This window comes from Epinephelus fuscoguttatus, linkage group LG4 (assembly GCF_011397635.1).
Source record: "Epinephelus fuscoguttatus linkage group LG4, E.fuscoguttatus.final_Chr_v1".
Lineage (NCBI taxonomy): Eukaryota > Metazoa > Chordata > Actinopteri > Perciformes > Serranidae > Epinephelus > Epinephelus fuscoguttatus.
In genome coordinates, this window is record NC_064755.1 from 5,372,746 (window position 1) to 5,400,167 (window position 27,422).

Here is a 27,422-nt window from a genome sequence, read left to right on the forward strand (position 1 = left end):
GTAAGGTAGAAACACTATGTAACATCATGTGACGTAGCCTACATACGTAAGTTAAGTTAAATAGCAAACTTATTTTCTTAACCCAAACCACGATCTTTTTTCTAAACCTAACCAAGATGTTTTGTTGCCAAAACCAAAATTGTTATCCAGGTGTTCTGGATACTCTGTCCATTAACGGTCATATACAACATATTCTGACATTTAGTTATGAAGACGTGTTAATCTACTGCCACTGGTAGAGGAACTAATTTAGGAAACGCTCCTGTGGGTTGTATTAGAGGGTATAAACATAGAACCTGTGTGGGTGTACGGGTTGGTTGACTGGTTGTATTTTGACATTTTTCACAGGATAGATGTTGTTTAAACCACACTGTTTATGAGAGATCTGTGTAGTTTCACTGATGTTGGATCATGTTCAACTCTTTATAATCAGTAATGTATAACTGTTCCCAGATGAGCAGCTACTTTCTAAGAGTTTGTGAACACTGCAAATACCAGCTCATATTTTCTTTACACTCTGCACACACAGCTGTGGTTTGAGTCAATTGCATTTTTGGAAACTTTTAATCAGAGGCTGTGTCTGATTTAATTGTCAAACTGGAGTTATTGACTTTTTGCAAATATAACTTTATGCTCTGGGGGGGTTAGACATTTAGAAGGTACACTGTTACACCAACTGGTTTGCGAGATCTTTGAATTTCAGTATCTCAGAACTGCATTCTCTGCAGAAACCCTATATTTCTAACCTCATGAGTTCTTAAAGTTTGCCAGTTAACTTTTGTAAGAGGCATTTTGCAAGGCTGTCTTTTCATGTGCAGCAACTAAACACAGCGCACAGAGTAGGCTAGATAATTCATTAGTGTGTTCATAGGTGAATTTAGGCCATATTTCCAATTGGGTCCAATCCAAATTTATTTATAAAGCACATTTAAAAAGAACAACAGTTGACCAAAATGCAGTCAAAAAATACCAGAAAGTTAAAAATAAATAAATAAATAACAACAACAAAGTAGCAACACAAAGACCAGTTTAAAAGACAAAGAAAAATGATATAACAAGGGAACACTCACAGCTAGAGAAAGGAAAATATGTTTTAAGACAGGATTTAAAAACAGGCAGTGTAGAGGCCATCCTTACATGTAGAGGCAACTTGTTCCAGAGTTTGGGGGCTGCAACTGAAAAGGAGCAGTCTCCCTATTTTTTAGTCTGAAACCCAATTGTGCAACACATTCTCACTCTGACCTCGTCACATATCAACGTTTGGTCATGGATTTTCCACATCGACATATGATGTGCAAGGTGCCTTGGGTGCATTGGTGGTCAACGTTCTGGGACGCCATGTCATCTTCAGCCTGTTACATGCAATGTCTGTTTTCAAAATACATTTCTATTTTCTGGCTCTACTCGGACTTCTGTCACCTTAACTGTTATTGCTGTCCCACCGCATTTTCCTCTGATGCTGTAGGGTGCTGTTAAACAACAATGGCGACTGACTGCATATCATGCTGATGTGAAAGCACAGCCTTTTTTGTCTGTGTCTAATGCAGGAAGTCACTGCCCAAGCATAGGTTCTCTACAACTTCAGATTGAGACCAGCATGAATTGTGTGCTGCTCTACTGTTGGACCTGCTATGAACAAATCAGTCTGTGCAATGAATGAAATTACATAATAGCACCTGTGTGATACAGCTTTGTGAAATACATGCATAATACATAGTATTATATTGTGTAAAATAAAAACAGTAAAACTCATCTCTGATTAAATATTCACAGGAAATAATCTGCTCAAAAATTCATCCATATTTATATTTTTTTTTTACACAATTTGCATTCACTGTTTGGGTTAATTGTACAGTTGATCAGTTGTTCTGTACTATTATTGTTATGCATTGAATATAATATGAAATATCCATGTTACTGTGTCAGGTGTTGTCAGTAAATTCAATTATAACTCAACTCAAAAAAGTTGGGAACCACTGCCTTCAAGCACCTCAGTGTTGTACAACATTAAGTCCAAAGGAATCTAATTCTCGACTGATATATAGAACAATAAATAGACCAAAAAAACAATGTAAATCCTCTTTTCCACCATTAGGATTGTGAACTACACATATAGCCTATCAGGCACATGCATACACAGACTGCAGGTGGTGCTTAAGCACTTGCCCTCTTGGTCTGACTAGATAAGTGCCCTTTTGCAAGACATGTTTTTCAATTTCTTTTTTATATTTTAGTTGTGGGAGAGTCATAAGCCCTGCCCCTTCTCACTCTGACTTCCCCTGTCCTAGCCACCACAGTTAACAGACAATACAAATATGTATAGTATGTGTCCCTCCTTAACAATGAAGACATAGTAAAGACTCTGAGTTTATTTTGTTTGTTGGCCCCAGACCTGACTGTGTTTATAGTTGCCAGCCAGTAGAATACATATAATAAATTCACATATAATATTGTAGGTGTAGTGAAATTCGAAAATTGTGATAAGTGACCAGTTACACTATCATCATTTATGATAACAAGAACCAACCCTATCTACATTAGCTTTGCACCATGTCCTTATGTCTCCTATCCTGTGATAGACTTCCATAGACTCAGATGTTACAGGGCTAGCCACTGCCTTGGGTCCTGGAGGCAGCCAGAGGTACAAAGGCAAAAGGCTGAGGACCTCCATGATCCCCAGGCTCACTATCATCAGAGGGATTTTATACAATTCTCAAAGTTCTTATTTCTTCAGTCTAATTAAAATGAGTTTAGTTATACTGCATGTCTAATCATTGGACATACAGTATAACTGAAGTCGCTTTTAATTAGACTCTAATGTAATTAGTCTAACACCGGTTCTCACATCATTTTAATCATATTTCATAGCTTTCAACAAGTGTACAGCTGTGTAGCTCTCACAGTGTAGTCCCAGCTCATTCTCACTCCCAACTTGTCAAATACCGCTACTTTGTCAGTGACCTGGGCGTTAGATAGCAACACACAGAGGCACCTTTCATAGGGGTATGATACACACTGGGCTGCTGCCAGTAACAACTGAACTCATCAAATACCGGCACTATGTTAGTGGATGTCCGCATTAAACACCAGTGCACAAAGGCACCTTTTGGGGTATTATGAAGCGGCAGTTTGTAACACCACCAGCAACTGCCATGGTATAAAGAGCTAAAAAATCATTTTAGGGCAGGCAGGATGGGTGGTGGATAGGCTGAACAAACTCCGGACTTTCACCTGAGAGGCCCAAAAATCAGCGGAGTTATGTTAATAACGTTTTTCACATAACGTTTGTGTGATGTGGCATAACGTTTAAGCCAAACTATAATGTTTTTTTAAAAACCTAACTACATGTTTTTTTGCTTGAACTTAAGGGAATTAAGGTGCATTGTATGTTTATTTTGAAAAAGACTGTATGCATGGAACAAGCGTAAAATGAGAGGCTGTCCCTGAACATCCCAAAACTCACGCAGGAGAGTACCTCGCGTCATATTTTTGACAATTAGGTCCACTGACAAAGAGGCGGTGTTTGATTAGTTGAGATGAGAACGTGTTCTTAAAAAACTTTGGGGCTGTTTAGCTTTGTAGTTTTGTTATCACTTGTATATGGAGAAATATTATATATTAAACAGTATATTAGTCATTCAGAATGTAATTATGATAGATAAAGGAAACCTTTGAAGCATGATGTAGAGCGGAGATGCCTTACTGTTGCTGCCACACTTGTGTAAAGATAAAATGGTTGTATTTTAGCGCAAGTTTAGCTTTTATATGAACTGCATTTGCACAAGCACTTAATGCTTGGTGCTCCAGTGTTCTACTCTCTTTGTCTTCACACAGAGCTTTTACTTACCACATCCTTTGAGGTGAATGACTTGGTGATGGAGCATCTGGCAGACAGATTGCCTGACTGGATAGCCTACCTGCTGACTGGCTGTCTCATGGTTTTCTGGCTGACTGGCTGTCTGACCAACTGATTAACTGGTGTTCCCGCCTTAATAGCAGGGAATCAATAGTGTGGTCCAACTCTGCACTCTGAAGACTGACAGATGAGCTTACTGCTGGACTGAGGATGAGGTGTGGGACAAATGCCAAATATTTGCCTGTGTATCTGTGCATGTAAAAAGCTGTGGGAACAAGAATGTGTATGTGTTTGTATATTCCCTAACTCAGCTTCTGCACACTTAGTGTGAGCTGTACTCCTCAGGGAAGCACAGGCTTTTAAGTACACTTCTTAGAAGTCACTTAGGAGGTCGAACAGTTAGAGGAAGCCAATTCACTGCTTTCAGCAGAGTGAGGTAAAAGATCATTGTGATTACTTTAGTGAATCTTAAGTTCCTCTGTTGTGCCATACACAGTAAGAGACATCAGCAAAGTCCACAATGATGAGTCCTTCCTGCTGTAGTGTCCCATCAGCAGCCAACTGCAGCAGGCAGTGTAAAAGATGAAATGTCACACCTAGTATTGCAGAGCTCATGCTGTTTCTGACAGGAAAAAAATGTGGAGGATCATTGTATTTTATGCAGTGCAGTTATATAAGGCTGTAAAGGTAATAGCCTTAAATTAAAAGGTTTGGAATTATATCTTTTGCATAGCTTTTAACAAGTCTGGTCCACACTGGAGGTACCTGTCAGCACACCATTGGCAAATCATCACCATGTGAATTTGTTAAAGCCGATGCTTTAGCAACAGTGGCTTATTTACGCTGTCAGCATATAACATTTGCATTCATATGGAGTCATGTTTGTGTCCACCTGACAAATCTAAGTCCAATATTTACTCTCCGTTTAGCTCTATTTTGCTCATCATCAACTTTCATTCGCAGGTCATCAAATACCGATGCATTATCACATCCCCTCCACGTCTGATGGCGATACACAAGGCACCCTTTGGCATATCTACATGACATAGATAAACCCATTGTTAACACTAGGCTTATGTTGTGAAATTGTTGTGGTTAAGTTAAAGCTACTCTTACCCTTCTTGCATTTCACACAGCACTTAGAAAAAAATTTAACATCCACAACTCCCACCTCCCTCCAAAGTCCAATACCCCTCCTCCTGCAACTCTCCCTCCGACCAAAGGGCTACTCTCCCCTCCTCCATTACGTCCTCTAATGTCTATGATAGACGTAGGCGTTGGCAAGGTAATGTTAGATACACTGAAGAGGAGAGCGAGTGTAACATTACAACCAAGATAGTCAAACGCAACCCTGGAGTTTTAAAACTCAACCGGAGTCAGTGATAACTGATGAGTTTTAGAATAAGGTTACAGTGCTAACGTTAGATAGTAGTGTTAACGTTACTAGTAAGGGGAAACGCACAAGGAAGATAACGTTAATGTTTCAGAGGCTACGCTACAGTAGGCTAATGTTATCCATTAGCAACTGGATGCTATGTTGTCATATATAATGTTATGAACTGAACTGAACTGAACTTCATTTATCATTTTAATTCGCAGCACAAAAACAAAATGACATTTTGCGTACCCCAAGCAAAAAGAAACAACATTCAAAAGCAATTTGTGTAACATATAAGAAAGGACATATAGTGCAATAGTAAGATGAAAAGGGTCGACATTCCACAGTCGAAGACTCCACATCCTGAGAGCAGAGCTGGGAGATCCTCGTCACATCACTGCACCATGAATTGTTTGTGTATATTGCCAGACTGCCACCACGGAGCTTACCAGATGATGCAGCCTCCCTGTCTGCTCTATGTAGTGTTAGCCCCGTTAGCTCAACACCGGAGTCTGATATGTTACCATTCATCCATGTCTCAGTGAACACAAGGACGCAGCAGTCCCTCACTCCTCGGTGAGTGGATCTCCACAGTCGGATGTAATCCATTTTTGTGTACAGCAAGCGGACGTTCACCAGAAGGCCACTGGGAACAGCTGGTTTGATGGTGTTAGCTCTTAGCCTAGAGCTAACCACTCCGCGCTTCCCCCGCTCCCACGTTCTGTCACAGTGCTACCAGCATCTCTCCGTCGGGACAGCTCCAGGCGAAACCACGGTTATCTCAGGGCTAGCTCGATGTAGCAGGCCAAGCTTGTTACACATCCTGAGCTCTCTCGGTTGTAGCGTTAGATCTCTGCAGCAGTTTCCAATGTCTGTTAGAAACTTGTGACTGTATTGCACTGAAGAATTTACTTCTTGTTGCACCGTGTTTACAGTTTATATCCACAAGCATCACTGTTACTAGTTTATATCCACAAGCATTCCTGCTACTAGCCGATTTGTTGTCTCACAGAGTCAGGCGGGGGTGGGGGTGAGATGTTACGTCCTGAGACAGACAGGACAGGAGAAAACTCCGACCAATCATTGCATTCGGTCCGAATGCAATGATTGGTCGGAGTTTTCTTAGAACCATATGAGAATGGTATAATTATGAGTTTTTATTTCTGATGGAATTCACTTATAATTTAGTGTACAATCAGCTTATTAATAGCATTTTAACCTAAACAAAGAAAAGTGTAAAATTTCCAGAAAGGTAAGTGTTGCTTTAAGGCAACAGAATTACTTGGTTAGGTTTAGAAAAAATAGCATGTTTTGGGTAAAATAAACTGAGCATAGTGTTAGTTCAGGCAGGACATGATGTCAAGTTCAGTTCACATCAGCCACATCAGCTGATTGATTGAACGGAGTCTGAACCTGATAGACCAAATGATTGTTTTTTGCCAATTGGCAAATTTCATTCAGAGTGCCCTGTTTAAACTGCTTCAGCCTGGATCCTGTTGCTGCTACCTCTGCAAGATACTTTGCAACCTGCCTCCACCCAGCTCCTCCTTTTCATGTTATGTCTGACTTATCAATGTCATTTCTGTTTGTCATTGATGCTGCCCTGTTCTGTTCCCAGGAGTCTTTGCTTCTGCTCTCCCTGCCTTAAGCTTTTCATGAAGGCACCTGGAAGGGCAGATGGTTGTGTTCTCTCGGCCTAAGGCTTTCCACATAGGTGCATGGAAGGGCAGAGAGGTGTGCTCTCTCCACCTTAGGCTTTCTGTGTAGGTGCGTGGAAGGGCAGAGAGGTGTGCCCTCTCTCCGCCTCAAGCTTTCCACATAGGCATGTGGAGGGACGACCCTATGTAAATTACGTAAGATTTTGTTAAAACAACATTGACCTTTGGTTTCACACCGTTAGGGGCAATAGCAAGTGAACCCAAATGCAGACACGAGCGGGAGTCAGGAATCAGTTAATTGTATTTATTGCAGAGCCAGGGATACGGGGGTTGGAGGTTGGGCAGCAGGTTGGGGAGCGGATCCAGAGGAGTTGAGGGAGAGCATGGTCGGGGACAAAGAGGTATAATGATGGCTGAGCAGTTTGGGTAATTCCAGTGGGGATGAGGAGGCTGGGCCGGAGTCAGGAGTGGTGAGACTGAAGACACACAGGGGCAAAAATTAGTCACAGGAAAAACTTTCAAAAAACAGAGCACAAATTCAAGGCTTGAGCGTAACACTAACTATGTAGAGATCACGATCTGGCAGGGTGGAGATGGCAGAGCTGAGTATAAGAAGAGGTCTTGATTATGGCAATGAGGTGCACCTGGTGGCTCCGCCCTGACTCCGGCATACCTGCAGACACACACACATACAGAAAGAGAGAGAGAATGGGGTGGGGGGGGTGGCTACTGTGACGTCGTTCCAGGGGCCGATGTAACACACACAAGACATGAACTGTGCTATCCTGGAAGAAAATCTGGTTTTGTTTGACCCATCTACCTCCCCTCCCACTCAGTGCGGACTTTCTAACTGTTTATACTATGTCAGTTTCTCTCAGTGTCCAAGTATTGTGGGGGGTGGGTTTACATTGGGTTAGTGGAAAACCCAGTGCGGCTCATAAAGATGCTAAATAGTGGCTTCTGCGTTGGTACCACACGCCAAGGAGTGTGACAAAGTGTTGGTATTTGACAACCTGGGAATGAAAATAGGCTGAAATACTTGAATCCGTAGCTGTTAAATGCTTCACTATATTTAGCAGCTAGTTGCTAACTGTGTCTGTCTGCCATTCAGTGCTGGGCAGGAAGTGTTCAATAGGATTTTACAACTTATTCACAAAAAACAGCTGCCTGTCACTGGAAACAATGCTGATATAGAGCCATAAGAGTATATCAAAACAGTAACACTGTGGGCCGTACAACCAGAACAATGAGTGAGAAGAAACTAATAGGCTCCATAGAGCTGACTAAGCTGACTAACCCCTTTCTTATCACATTATCATGATCCATTATCATGAAAAGTACTCATTGGAGCAGCTTCAATATATCTTGTCATGTAGGCATATGAGCAGACTTACTGTCTTTACAATGATGTATTTATCTGTAGGACGCCTCTGCATTGTCATAATGAGCAGGATTTGCTGCAGCAGAAATGGACCTCCTGTACTAAACTAACGACCGTCTCCATTGTCGTATCAAATTAATACACCTTCACGAAATAAAACATGAGAAGTCTTAAGGGGGAAAAGGGCTATTTCACACAACAAATTTAATAAATTACTTATTTTAGGGCTGTGACCGAGTAATTAAATTGATCACAAACAATGTCATACCATCAGGATCTGTCTGACATAGTTTACAGTGATTGATTGATGAAGAGGCATCGACAATTACCACCTCCATTAATTTCCATTCATCCCAAATACATTTTTTTTGTAGACTTTGTAGTGGAAGTACTATCTGTCCAGTCAAGATGAAAATTACACTATTTTCCCTGGAGGCTGACATTAACAAATGTAAACATATAATCTCAAAGTGTGTTAACACATTGGAACTGACATTACAGATACCAAATACAGTGGTTAACCTAACCAGACCTCAGGTTGAATGATCAGACTTAACCCTGCATCAGCTGATTGCTTTGGCCACTTTTGTTTTCTGTTCTTATCTCTTACTATGTATTGATTTTATTTTCTATTTTCTCTATTGCTGTCCTTGTGTCCCTGTGACAACCAAATTTGCCCAAATTTACCAATTTTTTTTTTTTTTAAAGGTTTATTGTATCTCATCTATCTAATGCTTTTCCAGTAACTCAGCTTCATCTCTAATGAGGTGCCAATTCTGTCACTCACTAATGAAGTTTCTGAACCTAATAAGCACTTGGTTGTGAAACAGTTGCTGTCAGTAATGTCAGCAAGCAAATCATTTGCCTGATTGTGTTTTAGAGAGCCCATTAGCTAATGTGAAGTCTGACAAAGTCTTTTGTCCCTTGATGCAGATGAAGATGTAAAATATGGAGAGGCAACAAATGCAGCAGTCATCAACAAACCTGCAGCACTGCACAATACGATTAATATTTAAAGGGACAGTTCACCCCAAGATCAAAAATTAAAAAAATTCACAGTGGTACTGCAATTTCCTTGTTCCATCACATGATGCCAAGGGGCCCAAAAATACTTTTTCCCATAGACTTAAATTTGGAAAGAGATGTCTGTAAATCAGTGAATACATTTTTTGAGCGTTACAACCCCTCCAAAATGTCTTGTTTTAAAATTATGATTTGATCAATATGGTCTTATAATATTTGGTAAGTCTAGAGGAGCCATACGACTGGATTACTATATCCCCATTCAAGTTGGCTGAGTGTTAAACCAGAAGTCAGCCATTGACCATTGGAAGTTGGCTACTCGGCTGCGCTTGGCCATGCTTGCAGGCCGTACGTCTCTAGTGTGCCTGCTCTATGGGCCCCAGAGTGCGGGAGATCCGGTTACTCTCATACCCCGCCACTGAGGAATGAACGGGGCATTGCCTTCAGCACTGTATCCAAGTCTCTTGATACATCCTTGCTTACCCTTCTCGCTCTCTCTGTTTGTCATGAAGCTACTGCTGCAGGAGTGTGAGCTCCGCTCCTGGGACAGAGTCACACATACAGTGAGGAGAGCAGCACACGGAGATGGTCCTTCAGTGCTGCGTTGAATGGCAGCCCCCCCCACCCAACTCCCCTACCATTAAAAACAGATTCTAATTCTGAGGGAAACATTGAATGCTTGTGATAATAGGCCTAGATTCTGAGAAGGCTCTGCAACTATTTCTGCAGTTTTCACTTGCCCCAGCAAATTAATTGCAAAAAAAAAATCACAATATGTATTGCAATTTTTTTAAGATTATTTTGGGGGCTTGTATGCCTTTATTTGACAGGATAGATCATGCGTGAAAGGTAGAGAGTGAGGGGATGTCATGCAGCAAAGGGCCATGGGCCGGAAACAAACCAGCATCCACTGCAGCAAGGACACCGCCCCCGCACATGGGACGCCAGCCCCACCCACCAAGCCACCGGGCGCCCCTCGCAATCTTTTTGTAGCAAAGTTGGGTGCAATCAGACATTTCAGGCCACAACAATTCCAAAACAGTCCAGATTGATAATAGCATTGTATGTAAGAGGAAGAATAAGCAGTTTTTATTTTGGAGTGAACTGTCCCTTTAAGGATGATAAACCGGCACTTTCATCTGTTGAAACTGTCATTAGATCAGCCTTTCTATTTATCTCTCAGCCTCTAAAAAAGATAATATACTTGCTGATTGATTTTTAGAGGCATAATTTCCCGCTGCTTCACACCATCAGCTCTCAACCCTCTGCACTCTCTGTGTCTCTCTGCATCAGTGTGTGAGATCATGTACATGTGTGTATGCAATGCATGTGTGACACCAGAGTGTGGACACTTTGTTCTATCAAGTGATCACACCTTCACAAGCCAGCCAGCCGATATGTAGGTAAACTGCTCTGTGCAGAGGCAGCTGTGCACACAGACAAGCAGGCTGAATGGATCAATATCTGATCCTGAGCTAAAAGCCTTGAGTAGAATGCGATGGTGGTACTGTTATACACAGGTCTGGTTTTTGTTGTCTTTGTAGTGTCGTCAACTGTTCTCATACAGAATGTAGAGTTAGCAGGAAGATTCAGCTCATTTAGAAACACTAAAACACAGTGATATGCTCTGTTCTCCTCTCAGGCCTCTACTGATGGTCATCCCTGTGTGTGTGTGTGTGTGTGTGTGTGTGTGTGTTAGTGGAGATGTAAAGCATATTGATTTTAAAGCAAAGCAGCCTTCCTAAAGCCCACAGCCAGTTTGACACAAAGTGCTTTAGTCTCTCTCAGGGCTCAGGCTCATTAAAACATATTACTGTTCTTGCCACATAACTAAGGACCTAGTTTCAGTGCCAGCCTATTGTTCAAGAAACTAAGATGTACACACAAACAAACACACAATGGAGAGGTAGGAGCTCATATGAAATGATAGTAAAGCAAGCCTCTTATTTAAAGTGACACTGTTTGGAACAAATACAGTGTGCACACACATAGATACCACACAACCACACACAGACACAAACTCATGCATGCACATATTTTCCATTCCCACACCATCTGCCTCAATTCAGTTCACTTCAGTGTGCTTTGCTGGCACAAATATCAGATCAGCAGTATAGCCAAAACAACTAAATACCAGTGGATCAAATAATAAAATCTCTATGGAAATCAAATAGGGTCAAAAGTATTGTAGCTGTGTAAGAAAATATGAATGTAATAAAACATTTTGTATGAATACATTCAAATGTGTGAATGGGTAAAAATGTTTTGTTTGGTTGAATTTAAATGTTCAGAGTTGATTTTTTTTATTCTGTAAGGAGATCTGTGGGTGTGCAAGATATGCACAATAATTTCCTGTGTGAGTGCATTAATGAAATTTAAAAAAATAAAAGAATAATAATTACAGTTACACATCAAAGGTTTACACTTACATGTTTATAGTTTACAGGTACACATTAAAGGTTTACAGGTATGCCAGATTCAGACTACATGAGCAGCCCAATTATAGCCAACATGGCTGTCGTACAGTCGGGCTCAGATCATAAACAACAACGAGTGTTGTACGTTGTTTTGTCTCGGGTAGCTTGTCATTGTAGACCACATTGTGTAGGATGCCTTACAATGCCCTAACACAAAGCCTAGCATGTTTTTCTTATTGTCGTTCACAAATTCTCCCGTCACAGCCGTCACTTTGACTAACAGAAACATGGAGCGATCTGCTGCTATGGACAGCTGTATGGCAACAACACCCCAGCCTTTTAGATATTTCCTCTATAGGGATGTTACCACACAGAGTAAAAAAGGAAAAATGATGGTGTGAAACAGCACAGACACTTTAGCAACGCGGTGAGTCCTGCCATTAGCATCAAGCTAGCAAAGAATGTTATTCTTTATAATGGAGAGGGATATAAAGGAATAAAATTCACAAATAGTGGCGGGGCTTTTACTTACCACAACTGCAGAAGCTACCAGCTTCATTTGAAACAGACTACATTAGAAATGGGCTTTTTGTGGGAATGGGACTTTTTACATTCCTACAATAACAGTTCAGCTGGCAGCCATAGTGACTGAAATAATAATAATAACAATAAAAATAGGACTGGAATAACGATGACATCACACGTCATGAAAGACGACCAGTGATGATTGGTCGTGGACCAACGTGTAGTTTGTCATGTCTGTTGGCCAAGTCACGGCACAATGTTATGACTCCATAATTGCCAAATCTGACATAGTGACCGTCGAAAAAGACAACAATGTCATGTAGTCTGAACCCGGCATTATTACAGTTACATGATTACGGTTTACAGTTAAACATCAAAGGTTTGCAGTTATACATCATATACATTTGTAGTTACATATCAGACTTGCAGTTACACATTTGAGGTTTGTTGGAGGAAAAAACTTAACTCCATTGAATGTAATCCAAGGTTTACAGCTATAAATCAAAATTACAAGTACAAACACTTTTGTTCCACATTTCACGCTTCCTCCTGAACAGCCAATGGGGCATTGTTACCATAGGTCCATTAAAAGCTTGTAATTTTCACCAAAGACGTAAATATATGATAAATTATAGCTGCTGCGCAATGGATGGGGCCGGGCAGTTTTAGGCAAAATTAGGCAATTCTGAGCAACAAGCAGAGTGTAGGAAGATGGAAAAAAAGGTGGTATTCTAAGCATAAGAGACTATGCTCTATCTCACTGAGCTAATTAGCAAGAGAAAACTCTGCGGTATGTATGTTTAAGACTTCTTCTAGCTCATTATACTGATAAGAAGTCATAATCTATTTCATCATAAAATACTGAATGTGTGGTATATGTAAAAGCCCATGTGAAAAATGTAATACACACACACTAAAACAAAGCCTATCACAACATAGAAGTTACATCATATAATTCTGGCATGCCCTTCAAATTGTGGATGAGTGGCTGAAGTGATCAGACTCATAATATACAAAGGAAAGAAAAAACTCAAGAACAAGAAAGTAAGAATAACATTAACTGCTAGCAATTATGAACAAACTGGCCTGATCTAGCTTAAAGCTAAACATTATCCATGGTGACAAAGATGAAAACATTTTTTAAAACGTAAAAGTAGCTATTGGATAGACTCTGCATATTGACTGATAGCTAAGCCAAATAAACAGGGAAAAGAGACAAGGGATAACAGAGAAAAGTGTTGATAAAGAGTATTTGTCTCTCCACTAAACTGCCTGGATCAGAATTATTTTAACCTTAGTATTCTCTAATCCACATAGCATGATGCCTGAACATAGGACTTTCACATTAGAATGTCCGTTCTGCCTTAGCTGAGGCTTGAACTCACAACTTCTGAGACTGAGGTCTGGCTTCTATCTCACTGAGCTAATTGGCAAGTGACAGTTCATGTATGGCTTCACAAACTGACTAGGCAAAGCATCAGGGTGCCAGACAGTAGCCATCCATGCCATGGAAAAGCAAATTTCAAAGTGAAAGTTCCAAAGCTGTAGCACATATGGTTGATTTGTTATGAATTTTCAAAGTTTTGAAATTTAGAGTCTTGCTGTAGCGCCACCATCAGGACTATTGTCTTGTGTTTCCAGTTGAGGACATCTGGCATGGGACTGGACCTTCATGAAAAGTTTGGGTAGATTTCTCATATGGAAATGTTGCAGGAGCTGAGGCTTGAACTCACAATCTTCAACACCAAGAACTATCTTCTATCTCACTGAGCTAATTGGCAAACAGAAATGTCACATGTAGCTTCACAAAAATTCAGTAATTAAGACAAAAATCTGAAAATACACAAATTGCATCTAGACAGCATGAAGATGTTGGTAATTTGTTTGTAACAATGATTTATTGGCTCCGTAAGTGAAAAACTGATGTTTAAAAATGCCATTTTTGCATTGACTCCAATTGTTCGCATGAGAGCAAAATTCAAAATGCTGTAAAAAAAAAAAAAAAAAAAAAAAATCAGTTTTTGAGATAAAATTCTGATACTTTCCAAACATCATCTACCATGACTCCAAAATTTTGTCATTTTTTTAATGAACATTGAAAATGTATTTAGCAAGAATTTGCAAGTATATGTTTACGGTACCATTTACAGTCAAACATTTTGATGCACTGTAGGCTCAATTTTCGATAAATCAAAAATCTGTGTGGACTGTCAGTATCTAGTGTGACCACCATTTGCCTCACGCAGTGCAACACATCTCCTTCGCATAGAGTTGATCAGGTTGTTGATTGTGTCCTGTGGAATGTTGGTCCACTCCTCTTCAATGGCTGTGTGAAGTTGCTGGATATTGGCAGGAAGTGGAACAAGCTGTCGTATACGCCGATCCAGAGCATCCCAAACAAGCTCAATGGGCGACATGTCTGGTGAGTATGCTGGCCATGCAAGAACTGGGATGTTTTCAGCTTCCAGGAATTGTGTACAGATCCTTGCAACATGGGGCTGTGCATTATCATGCTGCAACATGAGGTGATGGTCGTGGATGAATGGCACAACAATGGGCCCCAGGATCTCGTCATGGCATCTCTGTGCATTCAAAATGCCATCAATAAAATGCACCTGTGTTCGTTGTCCATAACATACGCCTGCCCATACCATAACCCCACCGCCACCATGGGCCACTCGATCCACAACGTTGACATCAGCAAACCGCTCACCCACACGACGCCACACACACTGTCTGCCATCTGCCCTGAACAGTGAAAACCGGGATTCATCCGTGAAGAGAACACCTCTCCAACGTGCCAGACGCCATCGAATGTGAGCATTTGCCCACTCAAGTCGGTTATGATGACGAACTGCAGTCAGGTCGAGACCCCGCAGAGGGCGACGAGCATGCAGATGAGCTTCCCTGAGACGGTTTCTGACAGTTTGAGCAGAAATTCTTTGGTTATGCAAACCGATTGTTGCAGCAGCTGTCCGGGTGGCTGGTCTCAGACGATCTTGGAGGTGAACATGCTGGATGTGGAGGTCCTGGGCTGGTGTGGTTGCACGTGGTCTGCGGTTGTGAGGCCGGTTGGATGTACTGCCAAATTGTCTGAAACGCCTTTGGAGACGACTTATGGTAGAGAAATGAACATTCAATTCACGGGCAACGGCTCTGGTGGACATTCCTGCAGTCAGCGTGCCAATTGCACGCTCCCTCAAAACTTGCGACATCAGTGGCATTGTGCTGTGTGATAAAACTGAACATTTCAGAGTGGCCTTTTATTGTGGCCAGCCTAAGGCACATCTGTGCAATAATCATGCTGTCTAATCAGCATCTTGATATGCCGCACCTGTGAGGTGGGATGGATTATCTTGGCAAAGGAGAAGTGCTCACTAACACAGATTTAAACAGATTTGTGAACAGTATTTGAGGTAAATGGTCTTTTGTGTGTATGGAAAATGTTCTAGATCTTTGAGTTCAGCTCATGAAAAATGGGAGCAAAAACAAAAGTGTTGCGTTTATATTTTTGTTCAATGTATTTAGCATCACAGAGACTTGTGGTCAGTGGGATGTTAGGATTCTTAAAATAACATCTGTGCAGATGTGAAGGCCTGACTTTATCTGAGTGATCTTAAATGAAAGATGTCTTGTATTTTTTTCCTTTGAAAATATTAACCTTATAGCCAGACACAATTTATGTAGTCTATGCAGCTGAGGGGACAGGTCTGCTCTGCAGCATCAAACTGATATGATGCTGATTTATATGAGAATTCATGAAAAATTGAGGTTGAACCATGAACATAAAGTACAGATAGCCTGTAAAGCATTTTAATAACTCAATCTACCATAATGAAAAAACAATATGAGACTGAGAACAATCTAATATATGGGTCAGGTAACATTTTTAATAAATCGACATACTATCGGACAGGATGTGAGTGTTTCTGTGACTCCCTGCTGCCACCTGCTCTCATCTACTTTTCAGGCGAGGCGCAGTTCATCTCAAACATCCCTATTGTGCCAATATTAAACTGTAGGCAAAAACAGTAACAATGAGACTTTGCTTAAGATTTTGGAGCTGAGGTTATTTTTGTAGCCATCTAACAACATTATCTCCACTGGAGAGAACATTTTCATAATATTGTGTAGCCGGATGACGCGCCATTCTCAATTATTGAGACACAACAACAATCACTTAAAAAAAAATTTCTCACAGTTTCAAAACCTGTCAGCATTTTAAAACTCTTGGCTCAGCTGCTAGCTCAGGTTAGGGAAAGGTATCTTATGATATCTTTTTTTTTGGGGGGCATTTTTTGCCTTTAATGGACAGGACAGTTAAGTGTGAAAGGGGGAGAGAGAGAAGGGGGGGGGGGGGGGGGATGACTTGCAGCAAAGGGCCACAGGCTGGACTCAAACCCAGGCCGCCGCGGCAACAGGGGTGCCTGCTCTACCACCAAGACACCAACGCCCCATCTTATGATATCTTAAACAGTATGGCAAAATCAACACTATATGTATATGACAATATAATACGAGTATGTGTTATATGGGTAAATTAATTACTGACTGTTTTAATAGGAAGTGGTCATGGCATAAGCAGGATCATTCCTTCCCAAGTTTGTACATTCCATAATTGTAATGGATGAAGCAAAGGCTAAAAACTACTCAATGTATAAACCAGAATAAAACCAGATACACCTGCCAGCCATTAGTATTCTCTGTATCCATGGTATAACAGTCAATAACCTTTTTTGACTAAAGCTTGAGTTTCTTAATCTTTTATAGCTTACATCCCACCAGCTGCTGGATTCAAGTTGTAAAAATTATGAGCCAGTTTACAGCAAAACCACACAGGCATATCATGGGTCAGACATGGCCAGTAAATATTTGACCTTGTGATTTGAATTTCACAGCCTATAATCACAAATTAGTACCAGTTAAATACAGTGAAAAGAGGGCAAGAGACTACACTGCACCAATCTTTGCACCAAACTTTCAGATCCTACCTGTGAATAAGCACCTCATTCATCAAATATACCAACATACAGATGCTTCAGTAAAAAGTATAATGTATTCAAGCCAGCAGTGTCATGCAACATTTTGAACTGCTTCTTGAAAATCTTTTTTTTTTTTTACTTAACTTATTTAGAACCCAATTATGTTCCAAACACACACAATGCAATAGCAGATTTAAAATCTAACGCATTCAAAAATAATAATTAAAAAAAATTTAAAAAAATATTATTAGGACACATTGTTGATATGTGTTATTTCAATGTCAATTTCAATGAACAAAGAGTCTGAATGCAGAAACCAGCTAATAGTAAAAATGACTCTAAATGGTCTTAGCAGACTTTTTTCTACAAAAAATAGTTATTTATTTTTCATGAATGGTTAACTCATATCAATAAGCAACAAAAGGACCTGTCATCTGCCATCTGTCACGGGTAATCTTTAACTGCATGGTCCACTGTGGATTTCGAGGTGTGTTTACGATCATTGTCCTGTTTTAGAGGCCATCCTCTCTTCATCTTCACCTTTTTTACAGATGTTGTGATGTTTTCTCCCAGAATTTGCTGGAATTTAACTGAATCCATTCTTCCCTCTACCTGTTAAATGTTCCCTGTGACACTGGCTGCAACACAAGCCCAAAGCATGATTGATCCACTCCCTGTTTAACAATTGAACAGGTGTTCATTTCATGAAATTCTGCACTCTTTTTTTCTCCAAACCTACCTTTGCTCATTGCGTCCAAAAAGTTCTATTTTAAGTTCATCAGTCCACAAGACTCCAAAAAGCATCAGGCTTGTTTAGATGTTCCTTTGCAAACTTCTGACACTGAATTTTGTGGTGAGGACACAGGAAAGGTTTTCATCTGATGACTCTTCCATGAAGGTCGTATTTGTACAGGTGTCACTGCACAATAGAACAGTGCACCACCACTCCAGAGTCTGATAGATCTTCCTGCAGGTCTTTTGCAGTCAAAAGGAGGGTTTGATTTGCCTTTCTGGCAATCCTACAAGCAGCTCTCTCAAAAGGTTTTCTTGGTCTTCCAGACCTCAGCTTGACCTCCACAGTTCCTGATAACTGACCTGTCTTAATTACATTATGAACTGAGGAAACAGCTACCTGAAAACACTTTGCTATCTTCTTATAACCTTCTCCTGCTTTGTGGGCATCAGTTATTTTAGTTCTCAGAGTGCTAGGCAGCTGTTTAGATGAGCCCATGGCTGCTGAATGTTAGGACAAGGTTTCAGGAGTCAGAGTATTTACAAAGCTTTGAAATTTGCATCACTTGGCCTTTCCTAACAATGACTGTAAACAAGCTGTATTCCGAACAAACTAATTAAGGTCTGAGACCCTGGTAAAAGTTGTCTGAGAGCTCAATTGTCTTTAGGTGCCCAAAGTTTTGCATGGTGCTCCTTTCCTTTTTTCACTTTTCACTTTTTTTTACAAATTGTAAAAAAAAAAAATAATAATAATAATACACAAATCTTGCTTAAAATCTTGAAAAGCATGTTTCATCTTTAACTTCGTTCCTTTACGAGATCAGTTCATCTTCTACTCAATTGACTATTCACAACAAACGAAATGTTGACCAAGGGCGCCCAAACTTTTGCATGTATACTGTACAACTGCGAGGTGAAAAGTCTAGTTATATTTTGAATTGTCATCTGCCACCTAGGTTTTGTGTTTTCCTTTACATAAATAAAGGCAGACTTTAAATCTGTGCCGAGAAAATCACCAGAAGGCAGGAAACAAAGTGTGTAATGCTCACATTTAGGAAATGACCCTTGGAACCCTGGTTAATTGTTCCAGTGTTGAAATTAAGCCTATGCCCTTGAATGCACTCAGATGTGAAAATAATGGATTTGGCTGAGGGAACACAACACTAAATGGAGTGGCTTCTTCACCTCTCTCATCCATTATTTTCACGACCATCATCATCTTGTTGTGCATTATTGCTTGTGTCCTGCAAATCTCCCTCACCTTCTCTTTCTCTTTCCCATTAGGGTGGCTCCATCCAGAATATGGAGTCTCTGCATTGTCTGGAGCTGGTGGAGAGCAGACAGTCAGAGTTCAGCTTTCAGCTGGTCATTCAGGACTGCACAGATCAGAAATGGACCATCACGAACATACTGACTGTCCTGCCACAGTGAACACACTGACACCAGTCGGCTAATGGAACACCTTTGTTGTGATGGACTGCTCGAGTCAGTGAGGAAGTTTGAGGACTTCTTCTGCTGACCCAGATCAACAATCAGTTGTCACAGATTTCTGGTGGAGGAAAAAAAAATGAGTCCAGTTAGAAATGGGAAAAATGCTGAAGTAAGCAGCAAAGTACTTGTCCAAAAAATGAGCTTTAATATCAGACCTATTTTTAAGGAGAATCTGCATAGGAAAAGATGTGCTTCAATCAGACACGGACCATCAGTAACCTAATAACCGTTTTATACCAATGACCTGAGAGAAGAGACACTCACAGATGGAGCCGGGGCTCTTAAAATGTCCCTCTCTGCAATCGAAATGAGAAATATAGCTGCTTGTTTCATGGGACAGGCCCATGAAATCATGTAAGCACTCTGGTTATTGCAGGAGCAGTATTTTGGGTCCCTGTCCACCTTTTATGATTGGGCCTGTACTCCTTCCGTCTCAACGCACAATCACTATAACAAATTGAGTGAGTATTGGTTTCAGTATGTTTGTGTGCAGAGGGAGAAATGCAAGGTGAGTGACTGAACATGCCGCAGAAAAATCTAGCAATTTTACAATGCAAACAGGCTGATTTGTTACACAAATTATGTGGAGGAGACAGATTTCAAGTTATTACTGTTTGACTCAGACTGTGGGCAGGACAGATGCTGCAGATTTCCTCATATCACAAAAAGGTGACAAAGTGTCGTGGAGAATAACCAGTGAGTGATAAAAACTGACATTGTGATAGAAACTGTATTCCTCAGAAGTTTCAGAGTGTGCTGTAGAATTAATTTGATCAGAGGCGGAGCCGTCCATCATGCTGGCAGGCGCCATGTTTGTGGACAGAGCAGAAGATTAATCTGAACAAGAAGATTTTAGATTTCCTAGCTCCTGTAACACCAGCACTTAACACAACTTTGGCTCATGCAGCATTGGTATTACAACCATTCTCATTCCCAGGGTGTCAAATATGGCAGCCTGGTCGGTGGCCCTTGGCCTCTATTACCAACACACAAGGCACCTTTCAGCTAACTCCAGTGTGAGACTGTCTGCAACAATAAAGTAGTAGAGAGTCAGAGAAAGTCCGGACTTTCACCCAGAAGACCAGTGATCGTGTCCTGTGAGGATACCAAAAGTCAACTTGAGTTTTTATGCTTCTGTGCTCGTGAGAGCCATGGCCAGAGGGTTGTCCGTCCGTCCATCCTTCCGTACATATATACATAGATACATACATATGTGTGGATATATGGAGAAAATTCCCATTTTCATGAATTGTGGATTTATCAAGTATGACTTGAGGGTATTTCTTCACATTTGGCATGTCCACTTGGACTCATAGATGAACTAATTAGATTTTGGTCAGCAAAGGTCAAGGTCACTTTGTCCTAGTCTGTCTAATCCTCATGAATGCAATATCTCAGGAGCACCTTGAGGAAATTTCTTCAAATTTGGCACAAAAGTCCACTTGGGCTCAACTACATACTGATTAGATTTTTGTAGTCAAAGGTCAATGTGACCTCATAAAACATGTTTTTGACCATAACTCAACAATTCGCATGCTAATTATGACAAAATTTCCCACAAATTTGTAAAATGATGAAGTGATGACATTTTGTATGCAAAAGATCAAAGGTCATCTTCACTGTGACATCATAATGTTTTCTGCCCATTTTTCAACACCAGAACAAAAGGGGAGACATTTGGTCAGATACTGAATTTGTGACACTAATCATGGGTGTCCATCATGAAAGCATTGTCCACTGTAATGTATATATAAAAGTCTGGACGGACATGGACGTAACTCTAAATGCATCTTACAGAGTCATACAACCACGGGGCGGTAATTCTAGTTTACGTCAAGTAACGTAAATACTGGTGTACTTCATGTGATATAATCATCACATTACTGTAACAAATGTAGTTATTTTAATCCAAATCATAATCATTTTTCTAAACCCAAAGTAGTTTTTGTGGCGGAACCTATGTTTCCTGTGAAGACTGACAGGATTTTTTAAAGAGCAGAAATTGGCACGAAACTGACACAGAAACTGTTAGAGGAGTAGCAAATTTTTGTTTCTTGGGATATTAAAGGCATGAATTACCCTACTCTCTCTTTCCCTCTCTCTCTGATCGGCTTACCCTGACATTCTTATTCTGTTCAATCTCAGTCCTCTTGCCTAAGCCTAACAAACTCAACCAATGAAAGTGACAAGTGCTAGCCAGTCAAAGAATAGGGCAGTTTTTGCCTTTGTTATCCTTGGAAACCCAAATTCGCAAATGGGTAACTACACCGTAATAGTTTGAAGCGTAGGGCCATTAATCACGCTGGCATATATGATCTGCTGGGAGAGAGAATGTGTTGGCAACCATATTAAGCAGACCTGGCTGAAAGAGGAAAGTGATGCAGAAACCCCAGCACAGCTCTGATTTCAAGGCAAGAACATCTGTCCAAAAAACTGGGTAAAGTTCTTTCAAACCTGTGAAAAGCTGAGGGTCAGGGTTGTGAAAGCTACTGCATTAAATATCATGTTCTTGGGGGGCTGATATGACAAATAAGAAGTTAAAGGAAAACTCCACCCTAAAATACTTAATCCACACTGGTGTTTTTACATATTTTGCCCATTTTAAATGTTTTGTGTTTAAATGTTTTATATTGAGTGAACCAAATACTATATATTTCAAAAGAATCAAAGGCTTGGTTGTCCTGCCATAACAGAGATAATAACATTTACACAAGAATATGTCAACAATATGTAGCACAGACTGTATACAACCACACAGTCTCGAGAAGATGTCTAATCAGACAAAATAATTACAGATGCCGGCAGAGGTGTAAGATGGCTGTGTCGGAGCAAAAACTCAAGTTCAGATATTTACTGTCTTATGTCAGAGGTCTCCTCCTTCAAAGTCCTCCTTCTGAATTTAAGATCCAGGACTGTCACCATCCATAACCTCCACTAAGAAATACAGCATTCTTTTCCCTCAGTCACCCCACTCACTTTATGCTACACTGATAATACTTCATCCTAGTTGGATGATCACCAAAATAAGCTTAAACTGGATTTACACCAATTTTCAAAATTCAGGCAGTCCAAGAATATCAGTAAACATGTAAACACAACTCTCTCACAAATCCAAAAATTAGAGTGCTAAAACTAAAGTTTGTGATGTCATTGGGTGTCATGGAGCTGCTCCATAGACAGCGAATGGTGAAATATGTTCTAGATGACACTGGGTGCGGTTACATGATGGCTTCTCATTCGGAATGAAATAAATCTGAATGAAATCATTCAGAATTAAAGTTTTTCCAGGTAGTTTACATGGGAAATATTCATTCCTAATGAGGGTTTACACGGGAGATCCGTTTAATCGCCTTTATTCAGATCTGCGCAAGGTTTGGGTCAGGGGAGGTTTCTGATTGGATAGGGGGCAGGGCGGATGTTACGTGTTTACGTTTACTGGAAGAAAACACTGTAGTCCTCGCTCCGGATAACAAGATGCTTGACGACGCCGTTATTAGTGCCTTTTTCAGGCTTGTTTTGCTTATATTCTTGAAGCAGCAGTACTACAACAACCTTGTTCTGCTAATGCTTCGTCTGTTGAGGAGGAGAAGGGAGGTAGAAGGTCGAAGAAGGGAGAAAGAAGACCGTGCTGTGGCGAATGGAAACCGGTTAGTGCAACAAGTCGCGTGCGCGCCATATATGTCATCGCGCCAGAAGGGCAAGGAAACGAGAATGCGCAGAAAGACTGGAATGAACTTAAGAGGAATGAGTGTATACAAGTGCGAGAAATTCTTTCATTCGGAATTAGAAACAGAATATTCCAGCCCCTTACATAGGAATGAATTTTCAATCGCATTGGCCATTTTCATTCAAAATTAGGTGTTTACAAGATCACTTTTAATAGGAATGAACTTTCATTCTGAATAAAAAGGGAATTAAACTGTCCATGTAAACGCACTCAATGAAAGCCCCCCGGGGAACGTTCTGGGTATGTATGTGTACATTTTTTTGTTTCAGAATTGAGAACACTACAGTAGAATAAAGCTCATTTGGGGTATAAAAAAGAACCCAAACATTTTGTGGGTCCAAAAATCAGGCTCTCATTCAAACTCCCATTCAATTAGGCAGTTTCAAACTTCATTCTTTGTGACCTGGGTGTTCAGTAAGGGGTCTGCGACCCCTAGGGGTCCTCAGAATTACTGCAGGGGGGTTGCCAAATCATTGTCTGATAATTTAATTTTTAAATTAATTAATTAAATATGGAAATTGCCAGAGTTTAACATTGGTTTTTATGCCTGCATGCCGGCCATGTGGGGAGGCCATTAGGGTTGTCCATCCATCCCATTCTCTTAAACATGATATCTCAAGAACACCTTGAGGAAATTTTCTAAAATTTGGCATAAATGTCCACTTGGACTCAACGATGAACTGATTAGATTTTTGTGGTCAGAGGTCAAAGTCACTGCGACCTTGCATCTGTCTCACTCTCATAAACACGATATTTCCAGAACACCCTAAGGAGTTTTCTCCAAATTTGGCATGAACGTCCACTTAGACTCAACAATGAGCAGATCAGAATTTGGTGGTCAAAGGTCAAGGTCAGTTGTGACCCTGCATCTGGATCATTCTTGTGAACTCAATTTTTCAGGAAAGCCAAAAGGGAATTTCTTCATATTTGGCACTTACATCAACTTAGACTCAAAAATGAACTGATAAGAATTTGGTAAAGTAAAGATGAAGTGTTGACATTTTATATCCAAAAGGTCAAAGGCCAACTTTACTGTGACATCATAATGTTCTGCAAAAGAAGAAAAAAAAATACTTTTCTGGCCATAGAGTGTGGCAGGAATGAGTCCTAAAACTCAGAAATGAGTTAGCATTTTACCACTCACAGTTCTGTTGTCTCAGAGTCAATAGGTTTTTTTGATTGGGTTTTGGTTAGATGCCTGAAATAAAGTCTGGGATTAACACAAGCGTTCTGCAACATAAAATATGTCAATACATAAACCACTAATGAACTTTGGAGTTTCTATGAGTGGTAAAAAAGGCAGTTGCCAACAAGAGGCTAAGTGAGACTATAGAATGTCATCACGCCGAGCCGTACCTAGCATGACTTTACAGTCTTGTTATGGTGGTGATGTCATGTGACCATAGTGTAGTTCATTTACAGCCTGACATTAGCTTTTTACTTCTGGCGATTGCATTTAGATTTCAGTAATCATGAAAATGGTGTTCATTTGTGAAGATTGTCTTGCTGAGTAAAACATGAAAGTATCAAAAACGTTTGTTGTCGCAGCAAACCCCATAGGCTTTTTGACAAGGGAACTAGTCATTCCTGGAGCGCTCCATTATTCAATGTCATATCTCAGCAACAGAAAGGGAGACACTTGGTCAGATACTGAATTAGAGACACTAATCCTGGGTGTCCACCTTAAAACTGTGCTGACTGTATAGATCTTCTGTACTGCTGGGGAGAAGATGTGTGTGAAACATCCATGTTTTCACAGACATGGATGTAAACTGTAATTGAAACTTGACTGGTTTGCAGAGGCATAATTCTAGTTACTGCTTTGTTGTTTTTGTTTGAGTGCAACTTTTTAGTATTAAACAAAATACTGCCTTTATGAAGACAGCCAAAAGGCACACACGCAGTAGTTTAGGGGAACACGTCACAGTGTGTCTTTAATGAATCCTCTGTCATCGCAGTTCAGTAAGAGGTGCAGGTAAAGCCTGCTAGCCTTCAGTCCTCCGAAGGACATATCTTTTTAGAGGGCACCAGCTGAAAGGGGACCCAGCTTGTCATTACATCCTCCACCTACATAGCTGCAACAAGGTCAAACCCCTTCTGTGTGGTTTGTTAAAAGGTAGCCTGGGAATTGTAGGACATCACAACTGAATTGATCAGAAGTAGGATCAGATAATGGGTGGCATAAAATAAATGGATTGAATACAACAGATGGATGTTATATCATCCATAACAGATGGACGGTATCCGACAGTGGATGAGCATCCAAGGAGGGATTTTTCCTTTAAAATTTTGCTGCTGCTTTGTTCCCTTAAAACTCTGAACCATGAATATTCACCAGGCAATAATTCAACAAAGGGGATTGTGAGCAGGTAAACTGTCAATTCTACACCTCTCAAATCTACAACCAACCATGGGGGGCATGCGAAACTTTGAACTAACAAATGTAGCTCATCCCAAGAAATACTGCACCCAAAGACATGAAACTGTTTAATTGGTCAATCTTGAGTGCACACGGGGGCAATTTTAGCACAAAAGATGCTGGAGATAAATTATTAGCAGAAACAATGAATGATTTCTTTGCATGGTAATAATTTCTCCACAAAATAGAACTGATGTGCATGCAAAAAGAGAAATATGGCACCCAAAGGCATTTGATTAAACAATACAAGACATATATGTGGGTCTGACTTATGAAGTTAAATATATCTCTCAATTCAGAGCAAACGATGGGGCAATTTTGGCACAAAAAATATACAGAGAAATTACCTTCTTAAATAGAAGACTTTATTTCTTTTAATATAATTTATCCATAACATATAATTGTGTTATGTGCCTGGATATTTTTCTGTGCTTAAAATGTTCCAGTGTTTGCACAGAATTGAGGAACAAACATAAGTTCACATAGACTGGGCATGTGTGACTGAGATTTGAGAATGTCTGGATGCTTGTTTTATGTTTGAATACATTTTTGCTTTTGCTGATTTGACACCTGCATAATACTACTGTTGAATCATTTGCTCTACATTTATGGATCTCCAAAAGTTACACACTGTCATAAAGCTCTGAATTAAATATAACTGTTTTGCAATCGATTGCCCAATTATTCAAAGCCCCAGCCTTCAACAGTTTCTATCAATAATTCAACACAAAAACAGGATGAACCTATTCATTATTAATCCGGCTATTATGTATTCAGAGCTTTCCTTTTTCAATCACAGCCCACTGAGATACCAATAACACAGTGGTAAAGCATTGTAACTTGTGGAGGACTGGAAGTGTGTGTCTCCTATCGGCTACTGTGTAGCATCTGTTACCAAACCTTGTGTTGATCTTCTGTTATTTTTGTGGCTCAGGTTTGTAGATCCTGAAATTTTTAAAAGTATCTCAATTTTTGGGAAGCTGTTAATTTATGAAGTCATGAAAATGTCCATGCTATTTTATTAGTGTGTTTAAACTGGATATTTATAAGTACCAATAGTAAAAAATGATAATGGCAAAACTTGTCCTGCGTTTCTTTTTTAACCTCCGCTTACAATGAATGTTCAGTCACTGATCAACACATCTGACACAGTGGGTGTTGGGTTAGCAAATGGCATACAGACATGTTGAGACAGTGCAGCAAATTAAAGGCCTGTGGTGGAAGAAGTAACACCATTCTCTACGTAAGTAAACGTAGCAAAAGCAATTAGATGCTTTTTACACCCTGGTGTTTATTCCCAGGCATCCAAGAAACGGGCCAGCTGTTTTTGAATTTTTTTGAAATTACCAAACAGTAATTTGGTGCCCCCCTGCAGTAACTCTGAGGAGGCCCAAGGGGGCATGGACCTCCTTTTGAAGACCCAGGCATTAGTTTGTAAAGCCCAGTTTCCAGCAAACACTTTTGGTATGGTACCTTTGGAAACAAAAGTAACCCTTCAGACATGGGACCAAGACTCTCAGCCTGTCTAGCGTTTCCACGACAAACAGTCCTCTTAAATGTGGGCAGGATTGTTGTCACTCACTGCTTAATCTCTCAAGACAGATTCTGCAATTTACATTGTAGAATCTGTCAACAGCCCTGTGTGAAAAATGACTGGGGGGGGGGGGCTTTGAGTTTGAACGATGCTGCACTTTAGCTTATCACAATGGAGGGGGCGTGGCTGCGCCGTGCAGGTGTCCCCAGGAAATGTGTACCTACAGAAACAGCAAGCTCCGCGTCCATAGTGACTGCTCCACCTAAAACGCTGTCTCATCAATGTGAAAATTTTTTTTT

General features: G+C 40.4%; 1 protein-coding gene across 2 annotated transcripts in view; it reads left to right on the plus strand.

Annotated features, from left to right (window-relative positions):
- The window catches only part of galnt18a (UDP-N-acetyl-alpha-D-galactosamine:polypeptide N-acetylgalactosaminyltransferase 18a), a 311,892-nt gene extending 285,232 nt beyond the window's left edge, over nt 1–26,660 (plus strand). For both annotated transcript variants that reach the window (XM_049574447.1, XM_049574448.1), the window contains exon 11: nt 19,237–26,660. In XM_049574447.1, the coding sequence (XP_049430404.1) occupies nt 19,237–19,383 (147 nt within the window). In that variant the 3' untranslated portion in view covers nt 19,384–26,660. The remainder of the gene's footprint in view (nt 1–19,236) is intronic.
- The last annotated feature ends 762 nt before the right edge of the window (nt 26,661–27,422 follow it).